The 11,542-nt window shown below is 53.2% G+C and overlaps 1 protein-coding gene and 1 long non-coding RNA gene across 5 annotated transcripts; one reads left to right on the top strand and one right to left on the bottom strand.

The window, feature by feature from the left end:
- Positions 1-3,004: 3,004 nt before the first annotated feature.
- Positions 3,005-8,890, bottom strand: ANKRD23 (ankyrin repeat domain 23). Of its 4 annotated transcripts, none has more exons than XM_081484613.1 (9): positions 8,837-8,890; positions 7,255-7,401; positions 6,756-7,073; positions 5,604-5,729; positions 5,350-5,448; positions 5,164-5,262; positions 4,972-5,070; positions 4,726-4,824; positions 3,005-4,651 (listed from the first exon to the last, which is right to left on the bottom strand). In XM_081484613.1, exons 1-9 carry the CDS (start codon positions 8,861-8,863, stop codon positions 4,556-4,558), a joined length of 1,110 nt encoding a protein of 369 aa, XP_081340739.1. In that variant the 5' UTR covers positions 8,864-8,890; the 3' UTR covers positions 3,005-4,555. The 4 variants fall into 4 exon arrangements, with proteins under 4 accessions (XP_081340739.1, XP_081340741.1, XP_081340740.1 ...); XM_081484615.1 differs by having other exon boundaries at positions 6,945-7,073; XM_081484614.1 differs by lacking the exon at positions 4,726-4,824 and having other exon boundaries at positions 4,858-5,070.
- Positions 7,279-10,871, top strand: LOC145503929 (uncharacterized). Its single transcript, XR_014051921.1, has 3 exons — positions 7,279-7,808; positions 8,668-10,051; positions 10,242-10,871. It is a non-coding gene; the product is annotated as an uncharacterized LOC145503929 (long non-coding RNA).
- Positions 10,872-11,542: the final 671 nt, after the last annotated feature.

Raw genomic sequence — 11,542 nt, 5'->3', positions numbered from 1 at the left:
TGTGCAAACATTGGTTTTCTTTTCCCTGAGCTGAATGATGAGGCATGCAGTTGCCAGGTTTGTATGGTTATTGCATATTTAGGTTTTAAAGGAAACTGCGAAACCTTTTCAGAGCACTGCACAACTTTCCATCCCCACCAGCAATATGTGGAGTTATTTTCCATGTCCTCCCCGGGACTTGGTGGTGTCAAGTATTTTAGCCCTACTGGTAAGTGTGTAGTGCTATCTCATTGTGGATTTTATTTGCATTTGCATAATGTGTATTTTTTCACGTGCTTATTTCACTTTGTGAAAAGTCTGTTTATGTCTTTCGCCCATTTTCCGATTAGATTGTTTGGTTGTTTTACTGCTGAGTTTTGAGAATTACTAGGCTTTATTGCGTTTTTGGTTTGCAGATATTTTCTCCCAGTCTGTAGCTTATTTTTTTTATCTTAACAAGATTTTTTTACAGAGCAGAAATAAATTTTGATGGGTTCCAGTTTACTCATTTTTTATGGATCATGCTTTTGGTGTCATGAAATGGCAGCCCACTCCAGTATTGCCTGGAGAATCCCATTGACAGAGGAGCCTGACGGGCTACAGTCCATGGGGTCACAAGAGTCAGACATGATTTAGCGACTAAACCGCCTAAGAAATCGTTACCTAGTTTTTTTTTCCTTTATCTAGTCTTGATCGTGAAGATTGTTTTTATGAAGCGTTTATAGTTTTTCATTGCATTTAAGTTTGTGATCTCTTTTTTTAAATCATTTATTTTTGGCTGTGCTTGGTCGTCTTTGCTGCTCCGGCTTTTCTCTCGTTGCCACGAACGGGGCTGCTCTATGCTGCAGTCCGCGGGCTCACTGCGGTGGCTTCTCCTGCTGCAGAGCTCAGGCTCTAGAGCACAGGCTCAGTAGTTGTGGCTCATGGGCTTAACTGTTCCATGGTATGTGGGATCCTCCCATACCAGGGATCGAGCCCGTGTTTTGTATGTTGGCAGGTGGGTTCTTTACCACTGAACCACCAGGGAAGCCCTTTGTGATCCATTTTGAGTAAAGGGTTGTTTTTTATTTTGCCTATAGATGTCCATTACCTTAAGTACCATTTGTTGTAAAGCATATCTTTCCTCCAGTGAGTAGCTTTTGCATCTTTTGGCATATTTGTTTTATCTATTTCTGGGTCATCTATTCTGTTCCACTGACTGATGTGTCTGTCTCTCCATTGGTACCACCCTGTCTTGATTACTGAGTGCTGCTAAGTCACTTCAGTTATGTCCAACTCTGCAACCCCATGGACTGTAGCCCGCCTGGCTCCTCTGTCCATGGGATTCTCCAGGCAAGAATACTGCAGTGGGTTGCCATGCCCTCCTCCAGGGGATCTTCCTGATCCAGGGATCAAGCCCGCATTTCTTAACCGTCTCCTGCATGGGCAGGCAGGTTCTTTACCACCAGTGCCACCTAGGAGCTATTTAGTAGTTCCCTGAAATCAGTAGACTGATTTCTCCCATTTTGTTCTCCAGAGTTGTATGTTTTAAATTTTAGAATAACTTGTCTAATCTACCAAAAAAAAAAAAAACCCACCTTGCTAGGATTTTGTCAGGAACTGGTTAAACCTGTGTATCAATTTAGGTGGCACTGACATCTTTACTCAGTTACATCTTTCAATCAGTGTGTATGTCTCCATCTATTTAAATTTGATTTCATTCATCAGCACTGTGTAGTTTTCAGCCTACAGGTCCTTACATGTTTTGTAAGGTTTACACCTAAGTGGGTTTCCTTTTTAGCAAATACTGTGTGTTTTAGTATTCAGAAAGGTTTTTGTATCCTGAGATCATTCTAGGTGCTGTTTTCATTTTTTTAAAAAAAAATAAGATTCCTACTGGAGAAGGCAATGGCATCCCACTCCAGTACTCTTGCCTGGAAAATCCCATGGATGGAGGAGCCTGGTAGGCTGCAGTCCATGGGATGGCTAAGAGTCAGACATGACTGAGCGACTTCACTTTCACTTTTCACTTTTCATGCATTGGAGAAGGAACTGGCAACCCACTCGAGTGTTCTTGCCTGGAGCATCCCAGGGACGGCAGAGGCTGGTGGGTTGCCGTCTATGGGGTCGCACAGAGTCGGACACGACTGACGCGACTTAGCAGCAGCAGCAGCAGCATGACATCTACAGTGGTGCAGTAAAAAAACAAGGGAGTTTGTTTCTCTACTGCATTGTACACTGGCTGCCTTCACCTTATCTTTCTGTGTGAAAATAAACTCCTTGTGAAATAAATAAATAAATAAATAAATAAGATTCCTTAGGATCACCTTCATAGACAGGCATGTCAACTGCATGAAAATGCTTATTCCTGGGCCCACCCCTTGGGATTCTGATTTACGCAGGCTGGACATCAAGGTTTTGTGTTGTTTTAACCTTTTGGCCATATGGCATGCCAGATCTTAGTTCCCTGACTAGGGATTGAACCCTTGCCCCCTGCAGTGGAAGCACTGGACCACCAGGGACTTTTCAAAATTCCCTGAACATCAGGATTTTTTCAAATTTCTTTTTTTTGACCGTGCTGAATCTTCGTTGCTGTGCTTGTTTTTCTCTAGCTGTGAGTGGGGGCCATTCTCTAGTTGTGGCTTCTCTTGGTGCCAAGCACAGGCTCTAGGTGAATGGGCTTCAGGAGTTGTTGCTCCCAGGCTCTAGAGCACAGGCTCAATAGTTGTGGCTCACAGGCTTAGTTGCTCTGCATGTGGGATCTTCCTGGACCAGGGATTGAACCCATGTTGCCTGCGTTGGCAGGTGGATTCTTAACTACTGAGCCACCAGGGAAACCCAATATGAGGATTTTTGAAATCTTCCCTTCTCATTCTAACAGGCAGTCTAGCTGAGAAGCACTGCCTTGCCTGCCTGCTCTGCTTTCAGGGGCCTGTCTTGCTCTCAGGCCAGCATGGTGATCAGGCCTGGGCTTTGCTGCTGAGGAAGACGAAGCCCAGGGCCCGTGGAACTGGCCCTTCCGGCCCAGAAGAACCAGGCCATGATGGATAATCAACCAGTTTTAATGAACAAAAAATACTGATGCGTATAAAAAGGTATTTTTGTCTGTCACTTAAGTGTCCCCATTTTCTAGATGGGAAGTTGTCTTCTCCGTGGACTTGACCACCTGTTTGCCCATGACCACCATGTCTGAGTGAACGGGGGACTCTTTCACGATGGGGCAGGAGCTGCCCGTGTGAGGGGAAGGCGTGCGGCCACCCTTTGGAGCTCTCGCCAGCTTTTTCAGAGTAGAAATTGCCTTTTCCTTGGCCTGAGAAGGTGGCCAGTGAGACTAAAAAGAACTGCTGCAGAGTGGCTATCAGCCCAGGTTCCCTTACATGAGGGAGGCTGACCTCCGTCTGGGAGCCCATCCCTCTGCCTGTGGTTCTCCATTTGGGGCAAAATTGTTCTCAAAGGTTTGCTTTCTGATTTCTGGCATTAAAGGACCAGCCCTGCCAGTGGTACAGGTACAAGTCTGCCTCTGTGCGGCATGACCTGGGAAGGATGGTGAGAGGAAGCTTTAGGGGGAGTGTGTGGAGGCTGGGCCTTAGGCTACCTTGTCAGGAGAGAGGGGAAAGGAGCAGGTGAGCTCAGAGCCCTCCGCGTCCTGCCCTGATGGTGGGTGAAGCGGTGTGGCTACAGGGGCCAGGCCACGGTGCTGCTCTCGTGCCGGGGGGATGTCCACGCCCAGGGCAGAGTAGGGTTACGGGCCACCGCCCCAGAAGCTGAGTGGGCCACAAGCAACCCCCTGCACCCGGGCGCTTCCTCTGCAAGGAGCTGCCAGCTGGCCAACGAGTGCGGCAGGCGGGCCTGACCGAAGCTTCTGATGGAGGGCACAAGGTCTCCCTGGGGTAAATTAGCTCCAGCTCATCAGCCCTGGGGCTGCTGAGGCAACCGGGCTGGGGCTGGCTGGCCTTCTGTGCTGGGGGGCTCAAACCCGCTGAGCAGCCCCCTCCAGACAGCCAGACCCAGCTCAGAGCCTCAAGGCTGAAGCATCTGGAGCCACTCCGGATGCTATCAGGGTTGCTGCTGATAGGAACCGAGGCCCCTGGAGAAACCTGTGCCCAAGGGCACCTGTGTGGCCCGATGGTGCTGGCCACGCGACATGTCACCCCCTGACAGCAGGCAGGCCCTCGTGGAGGGCTGAGCCTGGTCGTCTACTGGCCGCAGGGCCAGTGGACACTGAGGAGCTGTATCCTGCACTGGCCCCAGAAGCCTGAGGCTAGCTCCCTTCCCGTTCCATCCTGGCGCCGACCCTCTGCTGCCCCTTGACTGGACCCAGTTTCCTGCCCCCCCCTACCCGGGTCCTCTGCCTCGGCCCCCAGCTCGCGCCCTGCTGGGCACAGCTCAGCCCCAGGACTGGAGGCGGGAAGGCTTTCCTACGTGTCCCCCTTTCGTGTCCCCCTTTCGGAGTGGCCCTGTCTGACAGGGTTGCCTGGAGACGAGGGGTCGGGCTAGGGATGGGGGCGGGATGGGGGGGAGGGGTGGACCAAGGAAGGACCACGGGGAGGGTGGGAGGTGATGGGGCTGGAATGAGGCTGAGTGGCCCCGCGGGTTGTCAGCACCGGGTCCGGGTGTGCCTGACGTGGGCCTGCAGTGCTTCCTGAATGCCCCTCTGCCAGTCCCGGGCCAGCTGCGCTGGGGTCACCGAAGCCTGGAAGGAGGACACTGGCTCAGTGCCCACTCTTGTCCCTGAGCTGCCCCACCCTGCTGCCTGCCCGCACTCACCGCATTGCGCACGCCCAGCCCTGCCCCGTAGAGCAGCAGCAGCTTCATGGCTCTGTAGCGCCCATGCTGTACTGCCTCGTGCAGAGCTGTGTCGCCTTCCTATCAAGAGGGATGGGGTGTCATCCTCCTCACCCCCGCTCCCCAGGAGAGGCAGGCAGGTCAGCAGGCGTCATGGCTGAGCTCCGGCTCCCTCAGTCCCCAGCCCCAGGCGTGAGGCACCTCGACCTCTGGTGACCAGACTCCGACCTTGTCCTGTGCGTCGATGCAGGCCCCACAGGCGATGAGGTGCTCCAGGCAGTCGCAGTGCCCCATGCGCACGGCCACGTGCAGGGGCGTGCTCCAGATCTGAGGGAGCGGTGAGGGGTAGTGTCATCACGCTGGCACGTCTGCGTCCCGACCCCCAAAGAGCATCGGGCTCCCCCTGGCCTGTCCCCTCACCTTGTCTCGGGCGTTGACCTGGGCTCCCCGGTTAAGCAGCTGTTTGAGGATGTCCAGGTGCCCTCTGCGGCAAGCCCAGAACACTGGGGTCCTGTCCAGCTGCAAACAGAAGCACCCAACTCACCCTGATGTTTGGGGAAGCCAGTGGGAGGTTCACTGTGGGGGTGGCCCTTCCCTGGGTCTCACCAAGTCGCGAGCGTCCACAGCAGCACCCGCCTCCAGCAGCTTGTTCACAAGCTCACAGTGACCCTTCAGACAGGCCCAGTGCAAGGCTGTGCGGTGCAGCTGGGGTGAGAGCGGGAGGTCAGGTGCAGGAAGCTTGGCCACCCTTGGAGGTCCCACTCCCTCCCCACTCAGGAGGCACCACGGGACTTGTGCCCCATGAAATAAAAGCCCTGTGGTTTCCTAGGCGTTCACCATGCCCGCACCACCCTCGCTACCTTGTCATGGGCATTGGGGTCCCCTCCGTCCGCCAGGTAGTTGTCAATCAGGGCCTCCTGGTTCTCGGCAGCTGCCTTCAGGAACACCTCCAGGTCCACGGGTTCCAGCTGGGCCTGTGGCTGCGGCTGAGTAAATTCAAGGTGTTAGTCGCTCAGTTATGTCTGACTCTTTGTGACCCCATGGACTATAGCCGCCAGGCTCCTCTGTCCATGGGATTTCTCCAGGCAAGAATACTGGAGTAGGTTGTCATTTCCTACTCCAGGGGATCTTCCTGACCCAGGGATCGAACCCTGGTCTCCTGCATTGCAGGCAGATTCTTAACCATCTGAGCCACCAGGAAAGCCGGGTAAGTTCGAGGACAAGGCCCACTCACTCGAGAGGCTGCTGGGATGCACGGCCTCACAGTCTAACCAGAGAGCCGGCTGAGGACCAGCACACTATCGGCTTATACAAACCACAGGTTAAAAAAACCTGCCCCCAGGGACTCCTCTGGTCGTCCAATGGTTGAGAATCTCCCTTGCAATGCAGGGGACATGGGTTCCATCCCTGATTAGGGAACTAAGATCCCATATGCCACAGAGCAACTAAACCCACACATCAAAACTACAGAGCTTGTGGCTTTGAAGTCCGAAAGCCACAACGAGAGAGTCCATGCTCTGCAACCAAAGATCCAGAATGATGCAATTAAGACCCCACACAGCCAATTAGGTAAAAAAAATACAAAATTTTAAAAAACAATCCTGCCCCCAGAAGACTGACTGAACAGGTATGGGGTGGGGGTTATGGATTGAGCTGTGTCCCCTCCAAGCTCATATGTTAAGGTCCTAACCCCAGCACTCTGAGCGTGACCTTACTTGGAAATGGGGTCACTGTAACTAATTGTTTAAGATGAGGTCATCTTGGAGTAGGTGGGCCCTGTTCCAATATGGCAAGTCCTTACTGAAAGGGGACATTTGGATACAGGCATGCACACGCAGAAGGCCTCGTGGACTATGTGAGCTCAGAGCAGAGACCAGGGCAATGCATCCATAAGCCAAGGAAACAATAGCAGATTACCACCAACCCCTAAGCTGGGGGGAGGCATGGACAACTCCACCGCCAGAGCCTTGGGATGAACCAGCCCTGATCAGAGATGAACCCCTGGTACGTACCCCGTACGTACACAGCTGCTGTTTAAGCCTCCAGCTTGTGGTACTTTGTTCTGCTAGCAGCTGAGGCAGACTGACAGCGGGGGCAAAGGGGGCTCCAGATGCAGGCTGGGCAGCTCCTCCCCAGGCCTCTCGTGGGGACGCAAGGCTCCAGCTCATGAACTCCAGCCCAGGTGTGGCACCCTCGCTCACCTTGACCTCAGGCTGGGGTGCCTTGGGGGGGACCCTGCATTTCAGTCGCTTTTCTTTCCGTCTTTGAACCAACTTTTCCAAATCAGCCAGGTTCTCCAAGTTAGTTCTGGAACTGTTAAATCTTTCAAGCTGTGGCAGAAACAGGACCATGCCAGCCGTCAGCCGCTAGCTACTGGAGCCCTGGGGCAACTCTTGGTGTTGCCCTCATCTTTGGGCAGCAGGAGTGCCCATCCAAGCCATCAGTCCCCGAGCACCCCTGCTCAGCCTGCCCGCACCCAGCTCCCCTGGGCCGCCACCGCTGGCCACTCACTCTCCTTCTCTTCTCCTCGTCCAGTTTCTGCCTCTCCCGGGCCTCGGCCTCCTGGGGCCCCAGCCTCCAGCTGCGAAGCCCCCCTCCAGGATCAGGAACTCCATGTCCACATTCCAATTTCGTTCTTTCAACTCGCTCTCCACTGACCTATAGGAACAGATGAGGACAGAGACTCAGGAAAATCAGGAGGAGCCCTAAGGCAGTGGCTACCCACTCCAGTTTTCTTGCCGAAGAATTACACGCAGAGGGGAGACTGGCAGGCTGCAGCCCACAGGGTCGCAAAGAGTCAGACACGACTAAGTGACGAAACCTAGCAAACACAATTGTGCTGGATGAGGGGTTCCGGCCAGGAGTTGACATACAAAGATCAATGAGCCTATCTGGACCTGTGCAAAGTGCCATGGCAGTCCACCTGCTCCTTGTTGGCTCTCACCATCTACAGCATCATCTGAGACCCGAGAGGGTAGCTGGCTGCCGCCCACTCTGTCCTGTCAGCAGAACCCAGCAGCTGGCACCTGACACCGCATCTATTTATACTGCTGGGCTGCATCCAGGTGAGCTCAGGGCCTCCCTCGTGGGTGGCTGTCCTTACATTCCTACCAGATCATGCCACATTGCCACCTGAGCCCAGGCTGGGGTGGGGGTGGGGGCAGTAGGGGGACAGCGGAGAGACCTCCTGGGTAAAATGCCAAATTCCTGCATTCAGATTTTGGCTCTTTGGGAAGCTCTCTTTATAATAACTCAGGGGTAACGCTAGCTCTTTCCTCTCGGTGCCGAAGATGAAATGAGTTACGGGGGCTGCGCTTAGGGTGGAGCCCATTGTACAGCGAACCATTCTTTTCTCCCTCCCCTGGCCCCTGCCCCCAGGATTCGGGAGCTGGCAGCACCCAGGAAGAAGCAAGTTGAGGGGAGAGAAAAGGCTGGAATGATAGGATGGCAGAGTGTATGGCTTCCAGCCACGTGGGACTCTATTCCATTCCCTTCTAAAGTGAACTCAGGCAATCAAACACTTCCTGGGCCCTGCAACCCGCCTCCCAGCACAGGCTGAACTGGCTGGCAGTGGGGCTTGTGGGGCAAAGTGACACCTGCGGCCTCACTACCCCATGCCCAGCCTCCCACAACAGACAGCCTGAAGTGTCACTGGCGTCCCTGCTTCTCACTGCCCAGGGAGCTCGAGCACCTTCTCCCCTCCCAGCCAAGGTGGTCAGACCCTCCAGACCATTTCCCCAGCAATGACCAGCAACACAACTGAGCTCAACCAGCAGCTGGGCCACACTCGTGTCTCCCGGGGTAATGTGCCACTTCCCACTCCCCTTCTGCCATCACAGTCAAGGGCAGAACCCACTAAAGGAATTTCTTGTCAACCATCGCCTGGCCCCTTCCTCACTGTCTCTTCTCTATCTTGCTCCCTAGCCCCTCACGTGAGACCTGGGCAGATAGACCAGAACGGAACTGCACGTTTCTACTCCTCAAACCTCCTCAGGCCACAAAAAGCAGCTGCCTGACCCCCTCGTTCTGCTGAGACAGTCCAGGGGCGCCCAGACCACTGCCCGGCCCCTGCCACGCGGCCCCAAGTCCTCACCAACTGCTGGATGCTGATGAAGTTCATGGTCCCCCCTGCTCTTCAGGCCCCGGTGAGAGGAGCTGAGCAGCTCAACCCTTTTATAGTAGAGCCAGTGGGGGGCGGGGGGAGGGCAAAGCAGAGGCCTGTGCCTGGGCCAGATAACTCGGTGGCTCTGTAACCCTCACCAAAATACTGCCTTGGGCACTCAGCCTGCCGCAGGCGGGAGAAAGAACTATTCTGAGCTGAGTCAGTTGCATCCTCAGACACCCCCATCCAGCACCTACTCAGAGGTGCTTCAACCAATTAATAGACATCCTGGATGTGGGGCCACCAGCCCAGGTTCAAGGGGAAATAGCTCCCATTCTCCCAAGTGTGGGCTTCTCAGGCAGCGCTAGCGGTAAAGAATCTGCCTGCCAATGCAGAAGATGCTGGTTTGAACCCTGGGTCGGGAAGACCCCTTGGAGGAGGGCATGGCAACCTACTCCAGTATTCTTGCCTGGAGAATCGCAAGGACAGAGGAGCCTGGCGGGCTACGGCCCATAGGGTCGCAAAGAGTCGGACACAATTGAAGTGACTTAGCACACATGCATGCTCCTAAGTGTAGACACCATGGAGAAAAAGAAGTGTGAGCCTCCATGTTGCTGTGGAGGGAGACCGTGGGCAGGCTGCAGGAGATCCTGGGAGACAGTGCGACTACCCTGGCAATAGGAGGCCAGAATCCTAAAGTGGACCTCTACGGGGAGAGGCCGAAGAGGCTGACTTCTGCCTCAGGAAGCTTCCTGGCTCCTATAGGAAGAAACCAAGTGACTTCCCACCTCTTGACCAGTTTCCAGGCTGAAACCTAGCTGCTCCCACTGGTTTCCTTCCCCAGGCAACCCTGCCCCCTCACCACTCCAATGGTCAAGGTCAATGTACTAAGCCAGGCCACCATCAAGAAAGAGCCAACCCAGTCTGTCACTGGCACCTCACGCCTCTGGAAGAGACTTCCATGGCTCACATGCAGGTCCCCAGCCAGACGCCCTGCCGGGCCTGGAGCACATCCTTCCGCAGCAAGGTGAGGTTCAGATCCGCTCCAGGTCCAAGAACAAACATTAACCATTAATCCAGTTGCAAAGCGATTCGTCTGCAGCTACCGGTCAACCTTCCTAATTCTCCCCAAGACACGAAGCCTGCGGTCCACCCAGCTGTGCCTTGAATTTCTGCCTTGACCTTTGAAAGGAAACCTGATAGCTGGTGAGTAAGACTCTGGCCTCGAAGCCACATGAGCAGAGATGAGCAGGATGGGTGAGGGGGAGGGGGAGCTGTGGGTCCTGGGCCGCCGAGGGCCTACCCGCAGTCGGCTTCTGAGCTCTGAGGCCGGGGGAGCCCAGGGCTTTTTAGAGAAACTCTTCTGTGCTTATGGTCCAGGGTGTTTTTCTCAAAGGTGATTTTTGGCCTGTGGTCCTGAGGAAGGGAAGAGTTACCTGAAGGAGAGTGAGGTGAAACCGACAAAAATAAGCAAGGCTTGAACTCGGACTCCACTCCTGCCACCGACACGACTCCTCCCCTCCGACATCCCAGGGCGAGGGTATCGACGCTGCATCTGAAATCCTCAGCGGAAGACTGTTGGTACTCACATGGCGCTAACTAGTATTAATTTATTGTTGGTATTACTTTATCGAAGAAGAAAATTACCTCTTATAAAATAAGTCCACACATAGCAAATCAAGCTCAGGACCCCCACCTGGGGAAACAGTGGGTGCAATTTCACCCACCTCCTCCTGACACTCCTCCTGAATGTGTGTGAGTGTGTTTGTGTTCCTATGTGGCTCTACCTACTCTACTGTGGTCACGACTCAGCACTCTTTCCACATCAGCACAGGCTGCACTCGATGGGCTGGAACCTCATCTCTGCTCATGTGGCTTCAAGGCTGGAGTCTTACTTGTCCCCCCGTTGAGAGCACTGGAGTTATCTCTACTTTTTTTCTTCTTTTTTTAACATTTCACCCCATGCTCCAGTGCACATCTTTATAAATGCATCTGTAAATAAACATTTCGGGGGACTTGCGGTTAAGACTTGGTGCTTCCAATGCACGGAACACGGGTTCCATCCCGGGTCAGGGAACTAAGATCACACACACAAAAATTTTGTATACATGGATATTTCTCTAGGGAGCTACAGAGAAATTAGAAGTATTGGTCTCGCTCACTTAAATTTTAGTAGATATTGTCAAACTGCCATCCACTGTACCAATTTTCACAAACAGGTAACAACAAACACAGTTAAGATAAGAGACAGCATGAAAAAGATATATATAGATATGTATACAAAACAAAGGATCAATATCCAAAATACATAAACGACTCCTATGAATCAAAAAAGGAAAAAATTTTTTAAAAATTTTAAAAATTTAAAAATTTAAATTTGGACAAGGTCACAGAAGACAGGCATTCAACCTCACTAGTAATTAGCAATGAATGCAACATAAAGTGATAGCACCTTGTAGTCTCTTAGACAGTTAACATGAATGAAATTATGGTATAGATGCAGGTGTGGGTCAGGTTTTGGGGAGGTGGGAGCTCAAATGCTGTCTGCAAGGCTCTGGGCGCCCCCTCAGATCTTCAATTGTCTCCTCCCCACACAGACCCCACCACAGTCACTCCTATCTGAGATGGGGACACGGGACACAATGGGTACAGTGACTTGTACCAAGGTCACCTGGCTAGAAAGCAGCTTTTCATGTG

Source organism: Giraffa tippelskirchi, chromosome 4 (genome assembly GCF_054371585.1).
Source record: "Giraffa tippelskirchi isolate mGirTip1 chromosome 4, T2T-mGirTip1v1.2.pri, whole genome shotgun sequence".
NCBI lineage: Eukaryota > Metazoa > Chordata > Mammalia > Artiodactyla > Giraffidae > Giraffa > Giraffa tippelskirchi.
Note: the sequence above shows the minus strand (reverse complement) of the source record. Positions and strands in the feature narration are given on the sequence as shown.

Bases quoted from the DNA above. Each gene is read 5' to 3' on its own strand.
- ANKRD23 (XM_081484613.1), bottom strand. From the start codon at position 8,863: ATGAACTTCATCAGCATCCAGCAGTTG. The intron at 5,730-6,755 runs GTACGTACCAGG...GAATTTACTCAG, and splicing joins AGCAGCTGTGTACGTACGGG to CCGCAGCCACAGGCCCAGCT. The intron at 5,263-5,349 runs GTGAGACCCAGG...TTCTGTTTGCAG, and splicing joins CTGTGGACGCTCGCGACTTG to CTGGACAGGACCCCAGTGTT.